At 35.9% G+C, this 14,188-nt stretch overlaps 1 protein-coding gene across 8 annotated transcripts in view; it reads left to right on the plus strand.

Moving 5' to 3' along the window:
• SRSF10 (serine/arginine-rich splicing factor 10) overlaps positions 1 to 13,479 on the plus strand; it is a 14,080-nt gene extending 601 nt beyond the window's left edge. Inside the window, exons 2-7 of one of the 8 annotated variants that reach the window (XM_014546904.1) lie at positions 1,221 to 1,325; positions 5,550 to 5,653; positions 6,997 to 7,159; positions 7,390 to 7,443; positions 7,578 to 7,679; positions 11,019 to 13,479. In XM_014546904.1, the coding sequence (XP_014402390.1) occupies positions 1,221 to 1,325; positions 5,550 to 5,653; positions 6,997 to 7,159; positions 7,390 to 7,443; positions 7,578 to 7,679; positions 11,019 to 11,079 (589 nt within the window). In that variant the 3' untranslated portion in view covers positions 11,080 to 13,479. Of the gene's footprint in view, positions 1 to 1,220; positions 1,326 to 5,549; positions 5,654 to 6,996; positions 7,160 to 7,389; positions 7,444 to 7,577; positions 9,613 to 11,018 lie in introns of those variants that run through there. The other 7 variants (XM_014546905.1, XM_005875201.2, XM_005875203.2 and 4 more) reach the window with 7 other exon arrangements.
• Positions 13,480 to 14,188: the final 709 nt, after the last annotated feature.

A 14,188-nucleotide genomic window follows, 5' to 3' on the forward strand; every position in this document is an offset into this window, starting at 1 on the left:
GGTTTCAGTCCCCTCCCCCCCCACCCCCCGGCGGCCCGGGGCCCCTTTCTCCTGGCTTCCTCGCCTGCTTCCACCCCCTGCCGCGGCCAACATCCGCTCCCCATTGAAGTTCACATTCTTTGAGGTGCACGCCCCCCTCGGCCAGGGATCTTTTTCTTTTTTTTTTTATTAAAAAAATTTTGCGGCGAAATAACGGATCGGGGGAGGGGAGTGCGGCGAAGCATTTGATACCCCTTTTTTTGTTTTTATATTTGTGGTATTTAAAATGGAGACCTTTAAAGAAAGGGAATATTGTTGAGATTTGGAACATCACATTTTTTCAGTTAAACGGTACGAACTCGTTCTTCCCATTTCCCGGAAATACTGGTCGCCCTTGGAAAATAGGGCTTTAAGGAGCCTCTACCGGGAGGACGCTGATTACTAAATTGGATTAGTCCAGAACCTGCCTTTGTTCTCACAATTCCCTTAATTGCTTGGAGTTGCCGTTAGAATTTTTTGAAAGAGATCTTATCACAAAATGAGAGTTTATATTTCACAAATAATCCCTCTACTCTTCCCCTCCCCCCCCAATAAAATATTTTTGCTATCTTTGTGTAATCTACATTTTTCTGTTCTGATTTTAAGTAGGGAAAGTAAGCAGTAGTGATTAGCGTTCTAGAAAAACTTCCCCTTTGTCATTTGACATTTTTAAGGAGTTATATGTATTTGTAACATTACTTTCGAACTGTTTAACATGTCGCTAAAATTTTAGGGTGAATATGTGTGTTTGGCATTATTCAGAGTGTAGAGTTGACTTAAAACTGTTAAACACGTTAGCAGTACCTACATACAACCTAATGCTACTATGCCTTTTGTGAAAAATGAAGGATGTGGATAAACAATAGAGATAAATTGTGGTCAAGTACCCTTAAATGTCTGTTTTCCTGGTATTGTAAAACAGTAAGGATTTTATCATAAACTCCATTTTTTATCTTCCTAAATCTTGGATTCCAGCCTCCCTTTATCAGAAAGATACATTGCCTCTATGTATCTTTTTTGTATGTTCTTAAAATTGGCTCTTAATATTGAGATTTAGAAAGCTTGTCTGTTTCAGGTCACCCAGGGACACAGACAGTCCTTTTCATTAACTGAGATATTAAAAAAAGATACCTGTTTCTTACAAAGAAAGTCTTTTTAAGGAAGTGAACATAAAAATTTGGGGTCTTTTTATGATGTTTTAGGTCTGAAGATTTACGACGTGAATTTGGTCGTTATGGTCCTATAGTTGATGTGTATGTTCCACTTGATTTCTACACTCGCCGTCCAAGAGGATTTGCTTATGTTCAATATCCTTTCTTCAGAAGGCTGATTAGTGAGGGGTGTTGAAGTTTGAAATTCAAGTTTATGTAAGAGGTAACATCTAAAAAGTAGTTTACTTTTGTCCTTTAATAAATGTCTATGTCTTCCCATTTTTAAAAATTAATTCTAACTCACATTGCTCTGTTTAAGTTAATACAAAATAGTAAGACATTTAAATTCCCCTGTATGCTGCTGAAACTCAAATCAATGATTATAGCATGTGACTTAATTTGAATACACTGATTTCTACCACCTTTAATGTAAGTCAAATTAAAAGTTAATATGTTCTTGTGCTTAGCAATGAAAAGTTTGGTATTCTTGTTTGTTAATTTGAATCACTTGATCGAAACAAATTGTATAACAATGAGGTAAACTCTTTAATATTGTCCCCTAATTTGCTGTCCTCTGTTGTTACCTCAGAGAATGTAAAGCTGTACAGTTATGGCGACCCCAAAGAGAAAGCATGAAAGAACCTTTAGAGTAGAGTTCAACACTTAAGGCAAGTAGACAAGCCAAAGACCTCTTAAGGATCAGGCTTGAAGAGAAGGGAGAGTTTGGGAAAAGAAAAAGTAAAGAAAAGCTGGAAGAAGGACAAGCCTAATGGGAGACAAAGCCTCGCTTTATCTACAAAAGGGGGAAAAGGTTGTTTTTCAAAGTTAAAGATAAAGCCATCTGTCATATTTGGCCAAGCATCTCATGACAAGTCCTTCTGACAAGCACTTAAAGAGTTAAAGGTCAAGATGAAGTTGAATGATGGCCAAGATTAAAGGAATCATACCTGATGTATCCTACAGAACAACTATTTTCCTTTTTTTTTCTTCCCTTCATGTTTTGTAAGCAGTTAATTTTCAAAATTATTCTGGTTTGGTCTAGGGACAAAACCTGTAACTTGATTTATGTGGGCCTTTGATGTTGTGATTGTGGTCTTATATAATGCACTTTCTTAGCTTTGCAAGTTAAAGTGTACCAGGATGTAATGTTTTAAGCATACAATTTAGCATATTTCTGTTTTGGACCAGGTGGTCAGATGCCATAGGATAGTAGGCAGTGCCCTTTAGAGGAGTAGCATGAGGTTCTCTGGTCAATCTGACTCCACAGAGCCATGCTTATGCTTAAAAGAAGAGAGATGCATGCACTGGGAACTACTTAGAAACGCTTCTGGTTGTATTGCAGGGTCAGATCTGTAGAAACTACCTGTCTATAGATTTTTAAGTGGCTGCTGTGGGGCACACACATCTTCCTAACTTCTGGAACTTGGGTCTGTTATTCCTGCTGACCATGCACTGCTTTAGCACTTATGATTGGTTGGCTCTGAATAGATTGGAAAAGGCCTTTGGAAATCATTCCCTCGCCCAGAGTTTCACAGTGACATTACTTCACTGAGATCATCTCTCTGAGACAGGTTTGGGCTGTGTACTTCAGGCTAGGGAAATTTATTTCTTATTGCTTAAGTTCAGTAAGTCTCTTGAAACTTAGCAGAGCCCTAGCCGGTTTGGCTCAGTGATAGAGTGTAGGCTTGTGGACTGAAGGGTCCCAGTTTTGATTCCGGATAAGGGCATATGCCTGAGTTGCAGGCTTGATCCGCAATGGGAGGGCATGCAGGAGGCAACTGATCAATGATTCTCATTGATGTTTCTATCTCTCCCTTCCTCTCTGAAATCAATCAATAAATAATGGAAAAAAATTATTTAAAAAGAAGAAACAGTGGAATCCTAGTGAGACTTAATGAGCAAATGTGGAAAGTTGCTACTCCCACAGGGCCAGTGATCAAGGACAGTTGTGGCAGTTTGTTGCAAAGCTGTATTACAAAGAGAATAAAAGATGTCTGATTTGACTTTTTTTTTTTTAAGTAGCAATGCATTCTGGCTTACAATGTTGACCTGGTTTTAGAGTGGCCTGTGACCCAGGATCAGCAGTAGTTTGACTCAAGAGTATGTGATACTTGAGACAGAAAGAGTTGTCATCTAAAGAAAAATTGCCTTTTTTTATACACATACTAGAGGCCCAGTGCACGAAATTCATGCACTTGGGGAGAGTCCCTCAGCCTGGCCTGCACCCTCTCGCAGTCCCAGAGCTCTAAGGGGATGTCTGACTGCCAGTTTAGGCCCACTCCCCACAGAGGCAGGAGAGATTCCCGGTACTGACCACCAGGGGGAAGCTCCTACGTTGAGCGTCTGCCCTCTGGTGGTCAGTGCATGTTATGGCAACTGGTTGTTCTGCCATTCAGTTGATTTGCATATTGGCCTTTTATTATATAGGATAGTCTTTTCTATGCTCTTAAAGTAGTTTTTTTAAGAAGACTGAGTAGCAATTTCTCCATCTGTGTCATCGGCATGATATTTGGCTGCCCCTTCTGTGGCCACTTGCCTTCTCTTAAAGGTAAAGTAGAACCTTGCCATTTGTTCATCCAATCCAGGATTCTGGTTTTGAGGATAGCTAAAACGGATGATTTGGTCTCATTAATAATTTTTACACCTCTTGATCTAAGTCCCTTAAAAGTTTATTACATTCTGTTGCTTGAAGTAACAAATAAATTAGTATACCCATTAAGTGAACCTATTTCTTTTAATTATTTTAGAACCCAACTGCATTAACCTTGAAGGCTGATCTGTTACAGTATTAAATTCCCAATCAGTCTTTGTCTTGTCATATTGAAGGTCCTATGATTTTGGACTTGGGATAACCTCTCCCTCTACATTAACTCATATATAATGTCCTCAGGAAAGGGGAGCTGGGAACCCACATGGTCCTTAATTTATTTCAGAACAAAAAAATAGGAAATCTAGTGAGGCCAACCTTTTAGTCTCTGGGAAAAAAGAATATCAGTGTCAGTCTTGAAGGGGGAGAGGGAGGGAAAGTGTCACTTGGAGTAGTTTTCACTCTGCTCTCAAAAATATCTCAAATTTAAGAAATAGAAAAATAGGCAAGTTTAAATCGTGCCTTAGGATAGAATGAAAATCCACACTCAAACCTAACTAGCTCCCTTTCCAAAGCTTTTACATCAAGTACTATTCTGAATATGTGCTTGGCTTCCATTAGAATGGTGGTTTTAGGAAAGGCACTAAATTTAGACAGAATAACTGAAAAGCCAAGAGTTTGTGGTATTGCTGACATTGAGAGAACAAGGCAACTTAGCCTCTGAGGTAAAAACCAGGGACCAAGAGCCCAGTTGGCATGGCTCAGGGCTGAGCATCTACGTATGAACCAGGAAGTCATGGTTCGATTCCTAGTCAGGCATACGCCCGGGTTGAGGGCTCCATCCCCAATGTGGGGTGTGCAAGAGGCAGCCTATGCAAGGTACTCATCATTGATGTGTCTCTCCCTCTCCCTTCCTTTCTGAAATTAATAAATATATATTAAAAAAACAAAACGGGGACCAAGAGTTCCTGCTTTATGTTGCTAGATAATATCAAAATTCTCAGGTTAAAGGTAGTCCCAAACTCACTTCTTGGTTGGATGCTGTGTTAGTATCATTGATGTTACGGCTTTTCAGTCCAGGAATCTTTATAGAAATGGTCAGTTATTTCTTGAGAGCATGCGTGTCTGTGCATGGCTGTAATACACGTTTGGTACAGTGATATCTTGAGTATTGCTTGATTCTGTTTTTGATTATATTATTGCAAGTGGCTAGTTACCATTCTTCCCTGTGTGGTATAAAGGAAGACTACTACATTAAGCAATAGTGTTAGATATGTCTGAGAAAAAACAGCAAAATTTAAGGTTAATGCTTTCCTCTCGTAGGTGAGGTATATTCATTCTGCTTGCTTACACAAGAACTATTGGCATTTTCTTTTTTTCATTTGAAATAAAAATAGGAAAAACAGTTTTGGTTTTATTTTTTAAGGGATTTTTGTCTTAACATACAACAGAACTGACACTTGTTTTTCTTTTTGTCTTATTTTGTAAAGTTAATTCTTAAAACAGGAAAGTTTTTTGATAGGATTATTTGGTTATTTCAGCTATAATTTATTTCAATAATAGTTTGACTATTTTTTCACATGTGTTTTCAATTGTATGCCTTGGAAATTCACAAGTGCTTTAATATTGTGAAGTATTTATAGCTGATTCAGCCAGCTAGTGAGGGGTCTGATAGATGTTCTAAAGCAATAATGAGAGATTAATAATTTTGTGAATTTTTCAAGATTTTCCAAGTGAACTTTCACTCATTATCAAAGTTCGCAAAATTTCCCAAGCCCCTTAACATTTAGCACATTTGAAGATGTTCGTGATGCCGAAGATGCTTTACATAATTTGGACCGAAAATGGATTTGTGGTCGCCAAATTGAAATACAGTTTGCACAGGGAGATCGGAAGAGTAAGTACCCTTATGCCTGATACGTTTATAAAGCATCATTTGAAAAGATAGAACAGTGGTTCTCAACCTTCCTAATGCCGCGACCCTTTAATACAGTTCCTCATGTTGTGGTGACCCCCAATTTCATTGTTACAAATTGAACATAATTAAAGCATAGTGATTAATCACAAAAACAATATGTAATTATATATGTGTTTTCCGATGGTCTTAGACGACCCCTGTGAAAGGGTCGTTCGACCCCCAAAGGGGTCGCGACCCACAGGTTGAGAACCGCTGAGATAGAATATCTTCAATACTTTGTTTCGTCATATTTTTAGATGTATTACAAAGTTTTGGGGTAGACATAAGGTAATGTAGAGATAGGAATGCCTGAATTATGTTTGGACTCTTAAGTACATTGATGCTATCAGCTGTGGCATGTTTAATATACTGGGAGTGAAATTGAAGGATAAAATTCAGAAAATTTTGGGTCTCTTGAGCTATTTTTCTGCCTTATAAAACATAATTGGGTGATTATGTGAGTGTATATAGCTATGAATTAGACTGGGAAAGGCTATATAGATTAAACCTAGAATAGATTTTATATTAGTGGTTTTTATTAGTATGCAGATGTTAACTGTGCTAATGGAGGCAGGAGTACAGGCTTTGAAATCAGATAGACCTGGGTTTGAATTCTGTCTCAACCATTGATACCTTGGACAAGATATAAAAATATAGTGATTAAAATAGCTGATGAAGAGAGGAGGAGTGCTTAGGTAAACATAAGCTATTGGTAATCTCTAAGTCTTGGGTCGGATGATGGGTTCCTGGGTGTTCACTATGTTATTTATGCATACATACATATGTAAAATACCTGCTTCTTAGAATTGAATGAGGTAACATAAATATTGAGGGCTGTCTAGGGGTGTGGGTGTGTCTAAGGCATTCAGTAAATGTTAGCTCTCATGCTTTTCTTTGTTGTGGCCTCTTAAAATTGTATGACAATATATTACTGCCTTTTTTAAAATATTTTTTAAATTGATTTTGGAGGAAGGGAGGGAGAGAGAGAAACATCAATGATAGAAAATCATTGATGGGCTGCCTCCTGCACGCCCCCTACTGGGGATGGAGCCTACAACCTGGGACCCTTCAGCCCACGGGCCAACGCTCTATCCACTGAGCCAAACTGGCTAGGGCTATTACTGCATTTTGACACACATTGTTCATAGGTTACCAGTAAGTATTTTATCATTGTTAATTGTATTCTTAATGAATGAAAGTCAGGGTGCGATGATTCCAAAATAGCATTTAGTTCAAAAGTCATTTATATATTTCTAAGTATTTCTGTTCTGTGTATTTCATAGCTCCAAATCAGATGAAAGCCAAGGAAGGGAGGAATGTATACAGTTCTTCACGTTATGATGATTATGACAGATACAGGCGTTCTAGAAGCCGAAGTTATGAAAGAAGGAGATCAAGAAGTCGGTCCTTTGATTACAACTATAGAAGATCCTATAGTCCTAGAAAGTAAGTGTGATGTAGCACAGTGATCTATCAAGAAAGATTTATGTTTGTTAGCTTTAAATTTTTTTAAATTTTTGTGTACTTTTAATTATATACATTGTATGCTTTGTTAAGACTAAAAATATTTTAGTGTTTCATTTTAAAAGTTTTATGGTTCACTTTTTTAATTAGAAACTTTATAAGACTGTAAATAGACATTTGTCACTGTTTGCTTTTTCTGGTGTACTTTTTAGCAGTAGACCGACCGGAAGACCACGGCGTAGCAGAAGCCATTCCGACAATGATAGGTAAATAACTTTGCTTTGAAAGAGACTTATACATTTTTTCAATTTCAGAGTGAACTTTTGCTCTAAAAATAATAAATTTGATTAATATAGAATCTAATTTTTACTCTAATTGTATCTCTCCTCTGTTTTGAAAGATTCAAACACCGAAATCGATCTTTTTCAAGATCTAAATCCAATTCAAGATCACGGTCCAAGTCCCAGCCCAAGAAAGAAATGAAGGCTAAATCACGTTCTAGGTCTGCATCTCACACCAAAACTAGAGGCACCTCTAAAACAGATTCCAAAACACATTATAAGTCTGGCTCAAGATATGAAAAGGAACCAAGGAAAAAAGAACCACCTAGATCCAAATCTCAGTCAAGATCACAGTCTAGGTCTAGGTCAAAATCTAGATCAAGGTCTTGGACTAGTCCCAAGTCCAGTGGCCACTGATAGTATAAACCATGATATTTTTAGGCATGTATCATTCATTTACTCATAGTTTGGTTTACTTAAATTATCAGGAATACAATGTTGCAATGATGCTTACAAAACATTTGTCAGTTTTCCCTGTACCAGGCAATGGTTATAATTAAAGTGATATGCTGTTGAGAAGCCACTCTTAAGAGTCCAGTTTGTTTAATGTTATGGGCAGCTACCAATTTGTGGTGTCTCTGTATATTTTTGTAAAGATTCTCATTTTTTATGCTTGAAGTATTGGTGAAAAGATGTTGGTTGACCATAATTTGCAACATTGTCTTATTAAAAATAAACTCTTATATCCATATTTGGTAGACCTGTTAACCTAGAAATATAGCTTGCTAATAAGATAGAATGATACAAAAGTGAAGTTGTAGCCACAGTACACTGAGTGATCAGACACATTTAGGTTCAGGGTGGACCTTTTTGTCTTGTTAAGATGTCTAGGCCCGTGAAAATAGTTAATTTATGACACAGTGTGGAGTAGTTCTTTTCTTAACCCCACTTTCTTAGGGAATGATGCAATGGGTTAAGTAGCATTTCCAGGGAGATTGAGTGTTTTATTGAAACATGGAGCCTTCACTGCTTTTTTTCTGGTTTCTAAGAAGATTTGAAATATACAAACATCAGAAAAACTCACCTTAAAATTTGAACAGGTCAATGATGACAAATTTGAGGTGGAAATGATGCTCTAATGTAGTTAAGTTACTCTAAACTTAAAAGAACATTGTTGACCATAATAGCTTAGTTTTTGCTGCTGTTAAAAGCAAGTAAATTGTTTCACCGGAAGTTTGTGTACATAGTGTAAAAGAACTGAATTTTGATGCTTATAGCACTAGGTGTATGTGCATTTGTATCAAAATTTGCCTACCTCTTTATGAAGGAGGCTTGTTCTTCACATCTGTTTATTTAATGTGAGGCAAATTGAAAGACAACACTCCCATTCTAGGTGATTCTGTGGTGCCATGAAAAAGAATTGACTTTAAGTACAAGTCACATCTTTGAGTCTTTGATTATTGATGTAGTACCTGACTAAAAATGAGGAAAAAATTCCCTTAACCATTTATAATTTCTAGCATTTCTCTGAGAGATCGTTTTAGGGACAATAAAAGTTACTTGATGTGTCCACTCTCATTTCAGAATAAAAGCTAGCATCTTTAAAATTTTTAGATTGCTTGCTTGCCAGGTTATAAGAAATATTGTGGGAAAACGACTCCTTTTAGAGGATTGCTTTTTTCAATTTTGCTTTTAGTAATCTAGGCCTTGCCTGTAAAGAACAAAAGGTGGTTTTTAAATACTGTTTGTGGAATGTGTTTAAAGGGTTGATTCTAGAACCTTTGTATATTTGATAGTATTTCTAACTCATTTCTTTACTGTTTTGCAGTTAATGTTCATGTTCTGCTATGCAATCATTTATATGCACGTTTCTTTAATTTTTTAGATTTTCCTGGATGTATAGTTTAAACAACAAAAAGTCTATTTAAAACTGTAGCAGTAGTTTGCAGTTCTAGCAAAGAGGAAAGTTGTGGGGTTAAACTGTATTTTCTTTCTTATAGAAGCTTCTAAAAAGGTATTTTTATATGTTCTTTTTAACTAATATTGTGTACAACCTTTAAAACATCAATGTTTGGATCAAAATAAGACCCAGTTTATTTTCTGCTTGCTGTAAATGAAGCAAACATGCTATAATAAAAACAAAAATGAAGGAAATAATGATTAACTGGAATTATTATAGTTTTTAATGAGATCCTAAAATAACAATGGAAACAATCTTTTGTAGATTGAGGAATAGTTTTAATCAGTGTTGCTCTAGGCACAGCTAACTTTTATTTTGGAAATGAATAGAACTTACCAGTAAGGTACATCTTTTACATGGTACTTAAAAATTCCTTAGGTAATGTCAAAGCCCCTTGGGTTAAATAACTTAGAGGTTATTAGTAGTGTTAAGATATGCATTAAAGTGAAATTTGGTCAGCTAATTATAAGTTTAATTGGGTAGACCAATAATTCTGCTCTCCCCAGTTCTAAACAGGATATGTTAGATCTTGTTTATGGCATGGTTTAAAATGCTTTTGCATTGAATTTGATGAGCAATTAATACGTGGTAACTATTTTGGGGAGCTGGTTTAGATGTTTGAATTCCATCTACTAAATAATGGCAACAATTATAGCTGATAGTTATTGAGTATTTATGATGTGCCAGACACTGTTCTAAAAGTTTTTTATGTGTTAGCTCCTTTACTCTTCACAAAACCCTATTAGAAAGATACTTTTATTTTCCCCATATCACAGATAGTGAAATTGAGGCACAAAGACAGGGCCAGATTATTGAGTCCAGACCTGGTCCTCATGGTTGGATGGTTATTTTTTTGTTTGTTTTCTTTTTTTAATGGACTACAATTTGAGAAAAGTAGATTGAGGATATGATTCTCAGTCTCTCTAGAATTAAAAGACCTTATATTTTCATTTTTTTACTTGTGTCTCTTATTTTTAGACTCATCTATGTTATTTCTTAAATAAGGTATCTAACAGCTTCAAAAGGACTATATTATAGTTGAACCCATGATAGTTAGGATCCTACTGATACTGATGAGGATCCTTACACAGTGCTTTAATTTTGGGATACATACTTGAGTTACACAATTACTGAGTACCTACTGTGTGTCTGGCACTGTGCTTAATATATTAAAACATCAAGACTCAAGTGAGGGATGACACTTCACCTCCCTTTTTACATTTTGTTTTAAGCCAAATAAGAAGAGAAATGACAGATAATGCCTCAGTGAGAAAGAAAAGGTGTGCTACATAGTGTATGAGCTATTATTAATATATTAAAACATCAAGACTCAAGTGAGGGATGACACTTCACCTCCCTTTTTACATTTTGTTTTAAGCCAAATAAGCAAGAAGAGAAATGACAGATAATGCCTCAGTGAGAAAGAAAAGGTGTGCTACATAGTGTATGAGCTATTAAGGTATAACCCTGGGAACTATTGTACTATTCTCTTGAAAATCTGGCCCAGTAAGCTGCTACTCCAGTTCAACTAACAAAATCCTGTGTACCACAGAGAAGAATACAGAAAACCAAACTGACAAACATCCTTCTTTTATTTAAGACCAAACTGCAGCTGGAATTCCCAGTACAGTTCTGCTTACTGCACTTCAAGAAAGATCTGAGAAAGCGGAAAGAGAACCAAAGAAGGGCAGTTCAAGCGACCAAAGGGTGGGTGGAAGGTGCTGCAGTATGAATACTGTGTGAATATTTTGACTCTGGTCTGAAAAGATAAAAGAATGTTATTGAAACTACATGGAATAATTGAAGTCCCTTCAAGTTTGAAAGTAAGCATTTTAGGACAAATAAAAGGAAATTCACCTTTGTACTTGTGGAAACTAATCCCTAAATCTGAATAGGTTTATATTGATTCATGGATAACAGGTCCATAATAAATTACTGGAAACTAGGATGTCTGAATATCACAGTAGACAGCCTTAAGTCTCCTACAGTGCTTCTTTTGATCTGTCTGAAACTAAATTGGGTGAGAAAAGGCATGGTCCAATATAAACTTTTTCTTGGTTATCACTTAAAGTCAGATACGTTTTTGCTATTGGCAAATATTGCCTTTGTTCCAGTGCCAGCGTTTTACTGTTTAATGGTTTGCTTTGTTGGCATCTGAGTTTATTTACCTGTATGCCATGTGCAGTTTACATCTTCCTTAAACACTATTCCCAGGTAAATTCTAATTATAATACTTGACATCCAGTTAAGAGGTTCCACATCTCTTCTCACCTCTTTCTTAGCATATTCAGCAAACATTTACTGAGCCCTTACTATAAGCAAAAATTGTATTGGATAATTGGGAGGAAAATAGATTTAAAATTCACTTATTCAATAAAGGTCTGAGCACAATCTAGTGAATAACATTACAGTATGGCCTCATTGTTTTGAGGTGTATTGTTTGACAATATTTTACACCATTATCCTAATGTAATTATAAAACCCAGTATACTATCAAAGATAAGTAATTTTGTGGTTACCTGCCATTAAAAAGTATCTGGTATTTTTGTTTGCATCCCGTTAATACAAATAATGAAAAAATGATGTTTTGATCTGTAATAAACTGATTTATTGTGCAGTGACTGTAATATACTAGAATTATATTAAATTGTTAACTGACTCCTCAAACACACATTAGGAAATAATCCCCCCAAAAGTATTTCATTTTGCATTAGATATACAGGACACTGGGTGCTATAATTAGATTATTTTGAGGCAGACAGCTGTTATCCCAACTGATTTAGTATGTTCTGTAACTGAAAATGTTCACCAAGTTATACTTTTTAGTGATTGACATGTACATTTTGTAGGGGACATGTTCTGTGTATAGTGAATAAATAACTTTTATAGTATCACAAAATGTTTTGGATTCCTTAGTTCCTTACTAGGGTATGAGGGCTATTTGCCTATATATTGATTCCATCACTCATATTTTTGTCATGTTTCTGCCACATTTAAACTTAAAATTATTCATCTAAGAATATGGATTTGTAAAGATTTCGAAAATATAGCAGAATACACATATTAAGGGGAGGTATGAACTGGAGGTTAATGTATGTTTTTCAATCCTGAACTGGAGGTTATTTTTATTGTTAATTTTGAACTTGGCTAAGATACATAGAAAATGGCAGATTAGAGTCCATGATTTTTCATTTAGTTCATCTTTGTCACAGTTTTGCACTGCACTTTTTTTTTTTCCAAATGGGCAATTTTTTTTATAGCTTAAACTTTTAAGGGGATCTAAGGTTCACTGAGAGGGGAGATTTAATAGATTTATAAGATAGGTTTAATTGCAAAAAGTATTTTGTGACTCTTCTTAATGGAAGAGGTTAAATGTAACCCAAGCTCTCACAGCTGTTGTGACACACTTTTTCCAGGCTGGTTTCCCAAATTTCAATATTATATTGCATTTTGATCATATTCTCGTTTACAAAATCCCTGAGATATTTTGAAATAGGGGAGCTGTGACTTGGGACAACAGAGTAAGGTAGCTCAGGAATAATCTAATGGCGTTTTGCCAGGAGGTCTATTAAAGCCTTTAGGAATCCCAGGAAATAAACTGTTTTCATTGATAAAAAAAGTAAAAGCAACCTTTTTGTCTTCATTCAACTATTGGCATCTCTAAGATGGAAAGGTTCTTCGGAAAGGTTCTTTCTAGGGTTTTCATCCTCTGCCCCTTCTTCCAACATTGTTAATGTTTAGTGCTTTATGTTTATGTATTCCTAACCTTTGTTTCACCCTTATATTAAAGATGGGATTTTTTGTTGTTGTTTGGAATAAAAAGCAAGGCATGTAAATTCATTTCATTGATAATTGCTAGCGTAGTTTGTTAAGTAAAAGGCCTATGTGAAGTTTTTTTGGATCACATCTCTGAATTCTAGAGAGAAATAAACTGGTCTAGGAGCCAAAAAATATTGGGGCTTTCTTGTGTGTGTAAGGTTTTAAGGAGTTACACTGTCCTTGTTTTACAAAGTAATTGCCTATGAGAAAGCAATTAAACACTAGGAAACTTGCCCAAAACCCTTCCGTTTCTTTCCACTTTGTGCTTGCTTTTGGGAAGAGAACTTAACCAGAATTTAAATGTAAGGATAAGTTATGGACTCAAATTCCAGGTACTAGTCCAGCCGTGGGCAAACTACGGCCCGCGGGCCGGATCCGGCCTGTTTGAAATGAATAAAACTAAAAAAAAAAAAGACCGGACCCTTTTATGTAATGATGTTTACTTTGAATTTATATTAGTTCACACAAACACTCCATCCATGCTTTTGTTCCGGCCCTCCAGTCCAGTTTAAGAACCCATTGTGGCCCTCGAGTCAAAAAGTTTGCCCACCCCTGTACACTGCCATCAAAAGATAAGTTTAAATTTTAGCACTGCTATAAGGCTCACAATATGGCTGGTTTCAGCCCTACAGGATAGGTTCCTATAAGTATATTTTGGTTTCCTCAAGTACAGTGATTATTTTATACCTTTCTAAGGTATGTGATGTTGATATTCACCTTTTATTTAGGTTATCTTAGCTGTTAAAACTTTCCCCCACCCTCAGTCCTCTATCATTCCAATCATAAATGTCTTAACACTTTTATGTTAATTACCTACAAATCAGTTATTTCCCAGTTTGTATGAGAATATAGCCTTGCCATGCTAGTGTAGAATTTAAAGGATTATCAACAAACACTGAAACAGAAGAGGTCTCGTTCATTTTAGGAATTCTTGTGCTAATTTTTTTTTCT

This window comes from Myotis brandtii, unplaced genomic scaffold (assembly GCF_000412655.1).
Source record: "Myotis brandtii unplaced genomic scaffold, ASM41265v1 scaffold456, whole genome shotgun sequence".
In the NCBI taxonomy this organism is placed as follows: Eukaryota; Metazoa; Chordata; class Mammalia; order Chiroptera; family Vespertilionidae; genus Myotis; species Myotis brandtii.